Here is a 14,127-nt window from a genome sequence, read left to right as displayed (position 1 = left end):
TGGAGGCGCTTGAAGAAATAGCAAAATTTTTTCTACAGGCCTGGAGCCTTGCTTGGGATGCCGGCAGGGAAGCCCTCTGTGAGTAGTCTTCAGCCTTTGGCCACCAGGGGGCTCCCATCACAAGCACAACTAGATTCGGCCCCGTGGAGCTCAGTTCTGGAGCCTGAGACCTTGATTAGAAAATCTGGTCAAGCACCCTAATAAAAATAAAAAGCACACACACATTTAGGCCAGACCTCTCTTCAGATTCACTGCTTTAATTTTTAGAATGGAAAGGTTTCTTACATTAGGTATTGAAATAAGTTTTAAACAAGTCATGAGCCCTCTAGTGAAAGATTTTAGTTCAAAAAGAAGCAAATTTATTTGTTTTGATTAAATTAATTCTGGTCTTGCAGCTTGCTGTATTTTGGAGCCAGTTGCAGTTGTTTCTGTCAGTGTTAAAGACTGACTTATCACCAGGTGCGGTGGCTCATGCCTGTAATCCCAGCACTTTGGAAGGCTGAGACGAGCGGATCACCTGAAGTCAGGAGTTCAAGAACAGCCTGACTAACATGGTGAAACCCCGTCTCTACTAAAAATACAAAAATTAGCTGGGTGTCGCGACATGCGCCTGTAATCCCAGCTACGCGGGAGGCAGAGGCAGGAGAATCGCCTGAACCTGCGAGGCGGTGGTTGCAGTGAGCCAAGATGGTGCCACCACACTCCAGCCTGGGTGACACAGTGAGACTCCGTCTCAAAAAAAGACTGACTTATTATTTTTGCCTAATAAAAGTGAAAGCATTGGTTCTTTTTGGAAATAAAACTTATTGTTTATTATTTCATTGTTGGCAAATTTGTATATTAAATTTTAAAATTGACCAGATTTGAAATAATAGGAATATCTGATTTTCAGTCATCCTCTCACTCAAGTAATTGAAACTGCTAATATTAAGTTTTACCTTTTGCTAATTAGAAAAAAATACAGAGGAAAGCAGTAATAATGATAGGATTTGTTTTAAATTGGCAAAAATGTGTTAGGGAAAAATGAGTCACAATGAATAATCGAAAAGTTAAGCCAGATACTGGAATCTATGCATTGGGAAGATCACAGAAGACAGGTAATGTTATTATGTTAAATATTCACCATACACAGTGTTCCTGGTTCCATAGCTACAAAAGAATGTAAGAAATGTAAGAATGTAAGGTGGGATAAGAACGAGAATTACATGAAAAACCAGATTTCTAGGGAAGTATTGAATTGGGTGGTTGCCAGGGGCTGGGGAAAGGGGAAAACAGGGAGTTAGTGTTTAATGGGTACAGAGTTTCAGTTTGGGAAGAAGAAACATGTTCTGGAGATAGTGGTGGTGATGACTGCACAGCAGTGTGAATATGCTTCATGCCAATGAATCATATACTTAAAAATGGTTAAAATGGGCCGGGTGTGGTGGCTCATGCCTGCAATCCTAGCACTTTGGGAGGCCGAGGCGGGTGGATCACAAGGTCAGGAGATCGAGACCATCCTGGCTAACACGGTGAAACCCTGTCTTTACTAAGAATACAAAAAAATTAGCTGGGCATGGTGGCGGGCGCCTGTAGTCCCAGCTACCCGGGAGGCTGAGGCAGGAGAGTGGTGTGAACCTGGGAGGCGGAGCTTGCAGTGAGCCAAGATCGCGCCACTGCACTCCAGCCTGGGCAACAGAGCAAGACTCTGTCTCAAAAAAAAAAAAAAAAAAAAGGCTAAAATGGTAAATTTCATGTTATGTTTATTTTATCACAATAAAAGCAAAACAACAAACCAACCAACCACCCTGAAGACTAAAGTCAAGAAAAAAAAATGGCAAAGATCTAGTCCTGGAATTAATTTTTAAGGGCAATTATAGAGTCACCTTTTCTGAAGAATTAAAAAACAAAAAAGAAGAAGAATAGGTTCCCTTCGGAGTATGATGGCTTAAAAATGGATTCTTTTGTTATTTTATTTTATTTTTATTTTTATTTTTATTTTTATTTTTATTTTCTTGAGATAGAGTATCGCTCTGTCACCCAGGCTGCAGTGCAGTGGCACAATGTCTGCTCACTGCCACCTTCGCCTCCCAGGTTCTAGTGATTCTCCTGCCTCAGCCTCCCTAGTAGCTGGGACTACAGGAACCCGCCACCACACCTGGCTAATTTTTTTGTATTTTTAGTAGAGACAGGGTTTCACCATGTTGGCCAGAATGGTCTTGATCTCGACCTCATGATCTGCCCACCTCGGCCTCCCAAAGTGCTGGGATTACAGGCGTGAACCACTGAGCCTGGCCTTCTTTTTAAAATGGAATAATAGGCTGGGTGTGATGGCTCACATATGTAATCCCAGCACTTTGGGAGGCCAAGGTGGGAGGATCATTTGAGCTCAGGAGTTCAAGACCAACCTGGGCAACATAGTGAGACCTGTCTCTACAAAAAAAAAAAAAGAAAAAAAGATAAAATGGAGTAAACGTGCAGAATGCTGGCTCCCTTGAGGCTTTTTCTAAGTATTCTAGTCTATGGCGGATGATACGGCCAGCATGTTTTTTTAATTGTTGTTTTTGTGTGTGTGTGTGTGTGTGTGTGTGTGTGTGTGTGTGTGTGTGTGTGTGTGTTTAGGTCGTTAAAGAAACGGTTTTATCATCCACTTTCTCTCATGTCCCTTTTCTCATCAGCTGGCATATTCCAGGCCATGTGTCTCCTGATCTGTGCCGAGATGTACCAAGTGTCCAGACTGCAGCACATCTGTGAGCTGTTCATCATTACCCAGCTGCAGAGCATGCCAAGCAGGGAACTGGCATCCATGAACCTTGATATAGTTGACCTGCTCAAAAAGGCCAAGGTAATTGACTCTGTGTATCTGACAGCCTAATTTTTTATAAAATAGTTTTTAAATTATACTATTTTAAAATTTCTCCTTTTTAATCATACATTAATACTAGTCTTAGTTTGGAAGTTTGGCGAATGAGGCTAAAGTGCCTTCACAACAGTTTATCTGGCTAGATAATTTTGAAGCATTAGGGTTTGTGCGCAGTCCCTTTATAAGGAGGCAAAATGTCCAGACATGGAATTTTTTTAACTAAATAGTGGCCCGTAGCAAAGTCATTTGAATGTGGTGCTATACTGTGTCACATAGGCATTGTAGGAAATAGAATTTACATTTAATTTCCCCAAACAATCACATCTTCAGGTTCCTAAAAGGAAAATGACAGAATTGGCCCATATATACTGATAGCGATGGTTAAGTTAAACTCATTTACTTCTTCATTTTTTCATCATATAATGAACATGTTTTGAAGTTTCAGTTGTATGTAGGAGATACTGGTGTGCCTCATTTATCCTTGCAGAATGCCTTTTGTTTTCATGTCTCACTGTATTAGCAATCACTGCTGTATATATACATGCTGCTTCTGGGCCTCTTGTAAGCTCAGAGTCTTTTGTTTTCAATAATTGTGTCATTACTGATTTTAGAGAACGGGGGTCGGGGGGTTACATAATTAAGTTAATTTTAAGTAACTGCAGTTACAGAGACCCTAAATTATGAATTGGAGCCAGGTCTGTAAATAAACTAGGGCTACTGTGTTGAAATCTACTTCCCAAAGCCCCAGATGTGCTCACAGTCAAAAACCTGCCAAATCCTCATTCGCACTTTCTTTCATTCCTGGAAGCAGAAAGCTTATTCAGATGGGCCATCCTACCGTTGGCCATTCTGCCATTCCATCCACTGCCCCAGACAGTTTCAGGACTTGTGGTGGTTATGGCATACTCTTGTGTACTCAACTTGTGGTAAGCTAAGCCCTCTAGGTTTTTTCCACAGGAATATATTTGTTCAGTCACTACAGAGTGTCAGTAATTCTTGAAATATTATCTGGCATCCAACATATCTATACCTATCAACTTTGACATCCAGGGTTACAAAAGCATGACAGCTTTTGTCTCCATCTACATTGCTAAAATGGAGCCACATGATGGGGCAAATTCCGGATCTGTGACAGCTGAATGCTTGCCTCCAAGCTGAGATGAATTCATTCATCAACACTTCTGTTTATAGAAGGGAATTTATTTAAAGCATTTAGGTCTTCTCCTACTATCTCCTTAACTATTTTGGACTTCATTTCTCTCATAATCAAGTCTTATGATCACTTGTATTTAATATTAGGGCTAAAAACAAATTTAAAAATTGAGTAACACTGATCTCTCTTTGTAATATATTTACATTCATCTCATGATAAATAAATAGCTCCCCTCCAAATTTAGTTTACAAGTTTTTAAATTCTTTCTACTAGTTTCACAATCTCAGTTCATTTTTGATGTATCATTTTCATACTATTCTAACAGGTTGTTCATACTTTTTAAAAAATTGGACACAAGTTTCTTTTTCCTTATCTTTTAGTATCCTCTTAAATCGTTTATGTATAAGAGAACTTCCCGTGTGGTCCCACTGATTTCTTGAGGTGCCTCTCCTCTCTGCCCCCCTACATTTGGTTCCTCATCAGAATCATTTTTGATTGCACTGTCAGAAATTCTTCAGTTGTTTTCCCTGATTCTGTGGTTTCTGACTCTGTGATTATCTTTATCTTTTCCCCTTGACTTTAAAACAATCTAAGATACCAGCTCATTTTGAATTTGGTTTCTGAAGACTTTTTATTTTCTAAGATTACGCCTAAATTTACCAGTTTTCCTTTATTCTTTTCCCAGTGGTTCCTAATTTGGCAGTTGTGAATTCCAGATAACAGAAGTTTTCTTCCCAAGTTTTCTTTGAAGTTCCTAGTTTGAGGTTTCACTTCAGCAGCCAGTTCACCCTGTTGGTCAGAATTTGGTTAACTTTTCTCTTGCCATTTCTATGACTTTTAGGAGTGAAATTGTCTTTTAGCAGAATTAGACTCCCAGTAGCTCTCCAAATAATCAAAATTTCTGATCACTCTGCCAGTTCTATACTGTGTGTCAGGAAACATCTTTCATACTTTCTTAGATAGATGAGCAATGTGGGTATTCTCTCACTTCTCTGTCCGTTTTCCCCTAACCTCTCTCAGATCTCTACCATGATTTACCTTCAGGTTTCCATCAAGGAGGACTCTTAAAATTCAAGAGTTGAGATGCAGATTCCTTATGTCTACTCCTGTTTAAACCCTATCTGTTTAAACTTTGGTGATTCCTATGAAGTTGTATTTATTCTCGTATTAAAAATTTTAATGCATTTTCTTATTTATAATCTATATATTAATATTTGACTACCTGAAGCTACAAGTTGTATTTCTGAGAGTTTCTGGGTACTTTCTTTTGAGTTTATGGGTGTTTTCTCCACATTCTCCTTGTAGCTGTTACGTTCTATTGCTTTTGGCTTATGGCTTTTTAATGCCTTTTTAACAATTCTGTTGCTTATTTCAGTTTGAACCCATTTTCTTACATCAACACATATCCTTCTAAAACCTAGTTTTTACAGTGAGACATATTCCATTCCTGTTACAGAGGCCCTAGATTATGAATATGGGCCAGGTCTGTACATTAGCTAGGACTGCTGTGTTGAAATCTACTTCCCAAACCTCTACATGTGCTACCAATTCCTCATTCCTCAATTCTTTCATTCCTGGAAGCAGAAAGCTTCTTCAGTTGTGTCATCCATCCTACTGTATTTAAGATATTTTTGGATAATATAGTAAGATTTAAGATACTATAATTGTGGACTCTTTGCAAAAGAGTTACAAAAGCATGACAACTTTTATCTTCCATCCACATTGCTAAAATGGAGCCACATGATGGGGCAGATTCCAGATCTGTGACAGCTGAATACTTGCCTCCAAGCTGAGACGAATTCATTCATCAACACTTTGTTTGTAGAAGAGAATGTATTTAAACCCTCTAGGTCTTCTCCTACTATCTCCTTAACCATTTTGGACTTCATTTCTCTCATAATCAAGTCTTACGATCACCTGTATTTAATATTAGGGATTAAAAACAAATTTAAAAATTGAGTGTGGACTGTTTGCAAAAGAGTCCACAATTGTAATATCTTAAAAGTACCTTAAATCTTGTTCAAAAAGAAAATTCTTCATTTTTAAGCATGCTTTTGTGGCCAGCTGTTTATTTCTGTGACCTCCCTTTTCCTTCTCAATCACAGCCCTTAAGGCAATGTCCTAACTTCCTGGTGTTTTGTTATCTGCTCTGGGTTAATCATCTAATAGTAGTGGTGGCTTTAAAAAGCTGAAGGGTCTTACTCTGTTCCCTTGAGATTGCACACATTCATCTGCTAAAAGATAAGGGGAGAAAAAACTGTTAAAATGTTATGTGGGATTAGATAAACTATAAAGTTATTTCCAGTTCAAAAATTCTGATTTTATGTAATGAAAATAACAGGGACCTGTGAATATATGTGTTTAAGTACTCTCACACTATACAGCTTTAAAAAAAAAAAAAAGCAAATCCTTGAGTTTTTTTCATTAAGGTATGAGATTACTAATCACTCTTCAATTTAGCATTACTTGTTGCTTACTTAATATTTTTGCATCTCCTTAGAAGAGCTATATTTAGCCAAAAGGTAGAGGCAACCTGAACGTCCATTGACAGGTGAAGAGATAAACAAAATGTGGTATATATGTACAATGGGATATTATTCAGCCTTAAGAAGGAATGAAATTTTGATATCTGCTACAACATGGATGAAAAATATTACCATAAATGAGCCAATCATAAAAGGACAAATATTTTACAATTTCCCTTATATGAGGTACCTAGAATAGTGAAATTCACAGAGACAGAAAGTAAAGCAGTGGGTGCTAGGACCTGGTAGGGATAGGGAGAAAACTGTTTAATGGTACAGAGTTTCATTTTGGGGTGATAGAAAAGGTCTGGAAATGGATAGTGGTGTTGGGTTGCCCCACCATGTGTATGTACTTATTAATGACACTTAACTGTACACTTAAGAATTGTTAAAATGGTAAATTTTGTGTAATACATATTGTACCACAATAATAATAAAAAAAGAGTTCTATACTCATGTACCCAAGTCGCCTGCCAGCAAGTTACTGTCATCTGTGTTGGTGGTTGGATGGATCAGTGAGTGTCAGTGCATGGACACCAAGGTGATGATGTCGGTGGCCTGCTTGCTTGGAGTTTTCCCTCCATTAGCAACTGTTGGAACTCCGAATGAGGAGAATGGAGCTGGAAATCCTGCTCAGTTTACTGTACATCTCATTAGAAGCAAATATTTAGACACAGCTTTCTCTTAGAAACATTTACACATTGAAACCCAGGCCTTCGACCGATGGTGTTTCCTCCTCAAAATATGTTTTGACTTGCTCCTCAGGTGAACTTGTTTCAACATTGCTCACCATCATCTGCTACACAGATACAGGTGCAGTTAGTGACGTCCGTGGCTTTAGATTAAAAGCTTAAATTAAATCGTCAAGAACCTCAAACAGATGCAGCCATGCATTGCTTAAAGATGTTTGGCCACTCCGGCAGCCATAGATTGTTGTTCGCTGTTGGTTTGGCTTCTTCCAAGAATGTACTTTTAACATTATCTGTTAATAGTGCTCCCTCATCCTGTCTGCTGTCACAGTAGACTGAAAGCTGCATCAGGTAAAGGCACATGAAACATGAATATGAGCTCTCCCATATTGCTCATATTGTGATTGCTCCCAGGCCGTTCTCTTGATCTGATCATCACACTGGTGGCCATTATGTGCAATGTTGTTTCACTTTTCATTTTTCTTGCAGTTTCACCACTCTGATTGCCTTTCAACCTGGCTACTTCATTTCATTGCTACTAACTACCTCATCTTCAGTCAGAAGCCTGAATTTCAGGATCTTTCAGGTAGATTGCCAATTTCTATTTTGAAAAGAAAACTTTATGTTCTTTGTTCTTAGATTTGAGACATAAGTTGTAGAAGTAGTGCTTTTAGCAAAATAAGAATAGTCAATGTAATAAATTTCTTACAAATTATGCAGTGTGGTAATTATGGAAACAATTTATAGTCACCTGTGTTACATAAGCGGCTTAACCTGTGTTACACAAGAAGTTTTCTAATGATTATTTTATAGCTCCCATCCATTTTTAAACACATTTTCTTTCCCTGAAATAGATAAGGTGACAAAATGTGTCCTCAGGTGGCATTTGCTTGTGAAAAATGATACCTTAGTTGTAACTACCTAAGTTAGTAGCAAAGTTTAGACAGTACAGATTTAAAAATTTAACTCTTGTTAACTATATGATATATAGCTTTATTGTACTGGATATCTGTATTTACTGAGTATATCTATATGGGAGTCCATTATATTTGCAATAATGGTTTTTCATATATAAAAGAATGTTGTGAAACTTACTGAGAGTACATGTAATATGCTTTCTAAGGTAAATTATAAAGATTAAAACCAAAGTGTGAACTCCTGAGTACTGCATAAAAAGAAAAAAATGAAAATATAATAGTTGACAGAATAGACAGTTTAGATGCAATGGTTTGCTCATGTTATTTTCTAGCATAGACTCAAGGAAAATTTAAGCTAAAAAGAAAAGGAAGTGAAAGATTACCTTTTCGAGGAGTTTCACACTCTGGACAAACAAATCTCCGTGGAGATAACTGAAGTGACTTCTAGGGTGGGGGGCAGAAGGTAGGGAGTGGGTGAGGAGAAGAGAGAGAGGGAGTAAGGGAAAGGGAAAGAGAACGCTAAAATGTAAGCTCTTGGACTCTTCCCTTCCTTCTTCAGTCAGAGTACTTCCACTTTATCTGTTTCATATCTTGAGTTCTACCTAAAATTATACATCCTAAAAAAGACTTTGCTGGTAAAAGATATAAAAATCATACGGTCAAGATGGTGATTCTACCTCAGTGTAATCCCAGCCAACTTGGGAGGCTGAGGCTGAAGGATCACTTGAACCCAGGAGTTTGAGTCCAGCCTGAGCAACATAACGAGACCCCTGTCTCTAAAAGAAAAAAAAAGTAAAAATCTCTTGTTTGTATTCAGCTACTTGTTGTACAGTTAAAGGAAACCCAGGAACACACAATCAGTTTTTAGGAGATGTATTCAGCCAGTCAGCAAACATTATATGTCTATTGGGAGCCTCCTTACATAAGTCAACTATTAGTACAGTAGAGAAGCATAATCACATCAAAACAAAACAACAGGTATTAATTAGCTAGATACTTTGTGCAAGGAAAAAACAAAGTCGGTTCATAAAAAGATAAGGCTTGTGTATGCTTGCTGTCAGTAGGAACATTCTTCTACAGTTTTTTTTTTTTTTTTTTTTTTTTTGAGACAGAGTCTTGCTGTGTTGTCCAGGCTGGAGTGCACTGGTGCCATCTCGGCTCACTGCAAGCTCCACCTCCCTGGCTCACGCCATTCTCCTGCCTCAGCCTCCCGAGTAGCTGGGACTACAGGTGCCCGCCACCACGCACAGCTAATTTTTTTTTGTATTTTTCATACAGACGGGGTTTCACCATGTTAGCCAGGATGGTCTCGATCTCCTGACCTTGTGATCTGCCCACCTCGGCCTCCCAAAGTGCTGGGATTACAGGTGTGAGCCACCGCACCCCGTCCAGTTATTCTTTAAGTAGCTGCTTCTATAGTTATTTAAGAAGCTAGCTAAAAGTTAAATGAATTGCACTTTGGTCCTGGATCCACTTTCATCATGCTACCTTAGGTCACTCTTATTTGTAAAAGAAGAATAAGATTATTTTCTACTTACTATCTTGTATAGATATGTGGTATATATGGAGTACCATTACAACCTTGGGAGAAAGATGCTCTATAAATCCTTTTAGTTATGAATTTTCATTATATGGTATTCCTCAATTGCCTATAAAGTATGTTAGGACATCTGGCATGGTGCAAAGCAGCGCTTCCAGTGCGATGTGAGGTGGCAGGCTAAGGAGGACAGGCTGTGTCGATGTTGCCTTCTGTTCCTTTGATGGGAATTAAAAGGGAATCATGAGAACTCTCATTCTGCAGTGCCTCTTCCTGTCCAGGGACCTGCTATGAGGTGTTATCCTCTTGGGCAGAGGAAAAAAGCACCTTTTGGATAAGGGAGAATTTAATTGTCTAAATCAGTAGTTACTCACTGGCTGTCTATGGTTTAGGTGTAGCCTGCCAATGTGTTTTATTTGGACCCCACAGTTAAAAATATATAGTGCTAGTATTTAAAAATACCATATTTATGACTTCTTTTGAAAAATTGGAAGATCTGGCTACCCCAGGCCCATCTTCCTAGTGGCAACATGTGGCTTGGCACTGGCGGCCCACCTAAAGGAGTATGCCCTCTCCAGAGGGTCACAGTCACTTCTCTCCAGTGCTTTACACTTGGCCTGCTGCACACGGTGACTTGAAGTTGGGAAAGGTTCTTGTCACAGTCACTCTACAGCTTCCTTATAGAACTGCCCATCTTCAGTTTCAAAAGTTCTCAAATTATTATTGGAATTCTACAACTTGTTTTCTGTTGACTGAGAATTTTTCATTTTTAGACGTGTTTAGAAATCAAAAAGTGAGACTGGAAAAGATGTCATGTCAGTACAGGCACAGATACATCAGAACCCAGTTAAAACGTCATTAAATATTAGGTTTCTATATACTGGACTCATGAACACAAACAGCAGTGCACAGGAATATGTTACCCTTGGCATTTATGGATTCATTATTCTCACAGTTTAATTTAGCTCAATATTATGTGTTCTGTGTTATGGGATTGTTTGTTTTGTTTTGTTTTGCTGGCTGCCAGAGCTCATCTGTAATAACTTTTCTCTGGTTTTTGATATTTACTGAGGGAGTAGCCTCATATTACCTTTGCTTCCTGTTGAAACTTAGAGCTGAGCAGCTAGTTTGTATGATCCTGCAGCCTGAATCAAGACCTTATTAATCTGAATTATAATAGATGAGGTTAAACAGTAGATGGAGAATCAAGCAATTCTCCTGCCTCATCCTCCTCAGTAGCTGGGATTATAGGCGTGCACCACCACACCCAGCTAATTTTTTTTTTTTTTGGTAGAGACGGGGTTTTACCATGTTGGCCAGGCTGGTCTCGAACTCCTGACCTCAAATAATCCGCCCACCTCGGCCTCCCAAAGTGGTGGGATTACAGACATGAGCCATCGTGCCTGATCTCCAGCAAGGTCTTTATGATCTGTATCTTGTGTCGATCTCTTATCTCATTCTGTAACCTAGAATGCCTAACTGTCTGGGAATGCAGCCCAGTAGGTTTCAGCCTCATTGTCCCCAGCCCCTATTCAAGATGCAGTTGCTGTGGTTCAAATGCCTCTGACAGTTGTGCTTCACCAAAACTAGAGAATGAACAAAGCGAAGCACCTGGAGTTCAAGAATGGGGGGATCCAATCCCAAGGCAGGAAGCAGGTCCAGAAAGCAGGCAGGGCAACAGCAACAGGAAAGAACAGCTTATCTGATGACTGGCTGGGTGGGAAGCACAACTGAGAGGACTTGAAGGATTTTGGAAGACTAAGTTAGCTACAAAGAAAACTAAGTATTATAAATTGAAAAAAAAAAAATCTGTCATGGCCAGGAAAAACAAACATTTTATTGAAAAAGAAAAGCCAGGCATATGGTGGCTCACGCCTGTAATCCCAGCACTTTGGGAGGCTGAGGCGGGCGGACCACGAGGTCAGGAGATCTACCATCCTGGCTAACAAGGTGAAACCCCATCTCTACTAAAAATACAAAAAATTAGCTGGGTGTGGTGACACACACCTGTAGTCCCAGCTACTCGGGAGGCTGAGGTGGGATAATTGCTTGAAACATGGAGGCAGAGGTTGCAGTGAGCTGAGATTATGCCATTGCACTCCAGCCTGGGTGACAGAGGGAGACTCCCTCTCAAAAAAAAAAAGAAAAAGAAAAGGAAAATAATCAAATACTACTCAAAGTAGTGGACAAAATGTATATAATTGTAAGTCACATCATAACTTAAATCCTGATACTAATTTAACCAAAATGGTAGTAAATTGTTTGGGAAAGCTTGCGAGAATGGTAGGAGGTGTATCACAGAGCTTGAATCTCATCTATTAAAGAGGAAATCAATAGCTGATATCTTAATTGATCCACAATAAAACATTCAATTAACATTCTTTTTCTTAACACTTCAGTGGAGGAACGCAGTTTTGTTGAAAAGCACAGATGGCCGTCGAATATGTACTTGAAGCAGCTTGCGGAATACAGGAAGTATATTCACTCCCGGAAATGTCGTTGCTTAGTAATGTAACCTGGAGCTTTTATATACTGCATTTCTTTTTTATTATTATGAAGAATGGGATACTTCCAGGTTCCAGTAAAACTCTTCCGACTGAAACCAATGTGGGTGTTAGAAAAATTACCATATAGCTTAATATGTTCATCAGTTCTCTTTGGGAAAAAACTACCATTGTGGTCTTAAAAAGGGAACAAAATATACCATAGGCTAAAACTAAGGCTTTCACTCTAGAATGCAAAGCTGTTTTGCAGCTATGTTTTCCCTTAAAGATGTCCTGTTGCTTTAGTGATATTTAGACCCCTCTCAGTTAAGAAGTGCTTAAATTAAAAAAAAAATTATATAGGATTAATACAGAAATTTTATCATGTCTGATTAATTGCTCTATTAAAATAAGGGGCATTTAAAGACCCAGCATAACTATTTGTATGATGAGAAATCTGGGGGAAAACCAATCAGTCCAACATGAGATTTTAGGAATAGTAATTTACCTGCCCCTTGGAAAGTGAAATGCCACTTGGTTCCCAATTGGTGACAGTGTTTGAATCATCATAAAAAAACTTCTGCTTTTCACCTGGACAACCCAACTGAGCCACTTTGTCTCCTTTTGGCAATCTGAGTAGGCAGGGAACCTAGGCAGGGCTGGCTTTCTTAGCATGTAACTTGTGTAGCAGCACAGGGCCCACACTTAGAAGGACCCCGCGCTTGGTTCAAGGCTCTGCTATAGCGGAAATTCTTAATGATGTTTGAAGAAGGGTCCCATGATTTCATTTTGTGCTGAGCCCTCAAAATTATGTCTATTTCCTGGCAGGAAATATCCTATGTTTTCTTGCTCAAACAGCTTTCTCTGTTTGAGCAGAAAAGAGGCACTGATATAAAGGGAAGAGAACGAGGCTCACCCGGAGGGAAGAGAACATAGTAAAAATTCCCGCCTTTGGGGAGGTCTCAACCACCCAGGGCCCCCACTGCCACCTCGGCTGGCAAGGGAGAAATGTGTTGTGTTGTCTTAGCTTTAAAACAGTCACAGTTCTTGCTCTATCATAGATGAACAAATACTTTCTTGATCATTTTGTAAGACCAGGAGGTTGGTAAGAGTGACTAACCAGCCTAACCTTAATACACATATATAAAGATGCTCTCAGAGAAAGATGCTCTGTAGAGAATTGGCTACTGAAGTTGGCTCAAGAATTTTTTTTAGTGTTATTTACCAAGATTAGGACGTCAGTGGCTTAAATTCTTTGAATTCTTCTCAAGGACTACAAGATTATTTGATAAAGAGTAGCATGAATGTTGTCCTCTAAGATTACACAGTAAGTTCAAAGAAAAGATATACGTCAAAGGCTTGTTATGTAGAGGGAGAATGGACTGGGATAGAGGACAGAATGATAGTTTCTTCCTTTCATATCACATGTATAGAGAAATAATTATATCAGAAACTCAAACCTAGAGATGGAAAAACAGATTACTGTCTATTGTCAGCATCATTTTAATCTGTAAGTCAGTACTGGAATATGTTTTTCTTTTAATTTCCAGTGACTAGAATACACACAGTTTTTCCAACTTTTCAAAATTTTGACTAAATGGTTTTATAGTATATTGTTGGGACCCCATACCGTTAGCCCTTGTGTGTATACCAACACTGCCAAAGTGAAACATTAGGCCAGGCATGGTGGCTGAGGCCTGTAATAACAGCATTTTGGGAGTCTGAGGCAGGTGGATAACCTGAGGTCAGGAGTTCAAAACCAGCCTGGCCAACACAGTGAAACCCTGTCTCTACTAAAAATACAAAATTAGCCGGGTGTGGTGGCACACACCTGTAATCCCAGCTACTCAGGAAGCTGAGGCAGGAAAATCGCTTGAATCCGGGAGGTGGATGTTGTAGTGAGCCGAGATCGTACCACTGCACTCCAGCCTGGATGATGAGCGAAACTCCATCTCAAAAAAAAAAAAAAAAAAAAAAGAAA

General features: G+C 39.1%; 1 protein-coding gene and 1 long non-coding RNA gene across 3 annotated transcripts in view; one reads left to right on the top strand and one right to left on the bottom strand.

Annotated features, from left to right (window-relative positions):
* The window catches only part of LOC105491979 (Rho related BTB domain containing 3), a 64,235-nt gene extending 50,108 nt beyond the window's left edge, over nucleotides 1-14,127 (top strand). For both annotated transcript variants that reach the window (XM_011758819.3, XM_011758818.3), the window contains exons 10-12: nucleotides 2,658-2,824; nucleotides 7,699-7,795; nucleotides 12,063-14,127. In XM_011758819.3, the coding sequence (XP_011757121.1) occupies nucleotides 2,658-2,824; nucleotides 7,699-7,795; nucleotides 12,063-12,178 (380 nt within the window). In that variant the 3' untranslated portion in view covers nucleotides 12,179-14,127. The remainder of the gene's footprint in view (nucleotides 1-2,657; nucleotides 2,825-7,698; nucleotides 7,796-12,062) is intronic.
* On the bottom strand, nucleotides 2,563-7,703 carry LOC139363827 (uncharacterized). Its single transcript, XR_011624860.1, has 2 exons — nucleotides 6,982-7,703; nucleotides 2,563-6,252 (listed from the first exon to the last, which is right to left on the bottom strand). It is a non-coding gene; the product is annotated as an uncharacterized lncRNA (long non-coding RNA).

The sequence above is a fragment of the Macaca nemestrina genome, chromosome 6 (genome assembly GCF_043159975.1).
Source record: "Macaca nemestrina isolate mMacNem1 chromosome 6, mMacNem.hap1, whole genome shotgun sequence".
NCBI lineage: Eukaryota > Metazoa > Chordata > Mammalia > Primates > Cercopithecidae > Macaca > Macaca nemestrina.
Note: the sequence above shows the minus strand (reverse complement) of the source record. Positions and strands in the feature narration are given on the sequence as shown.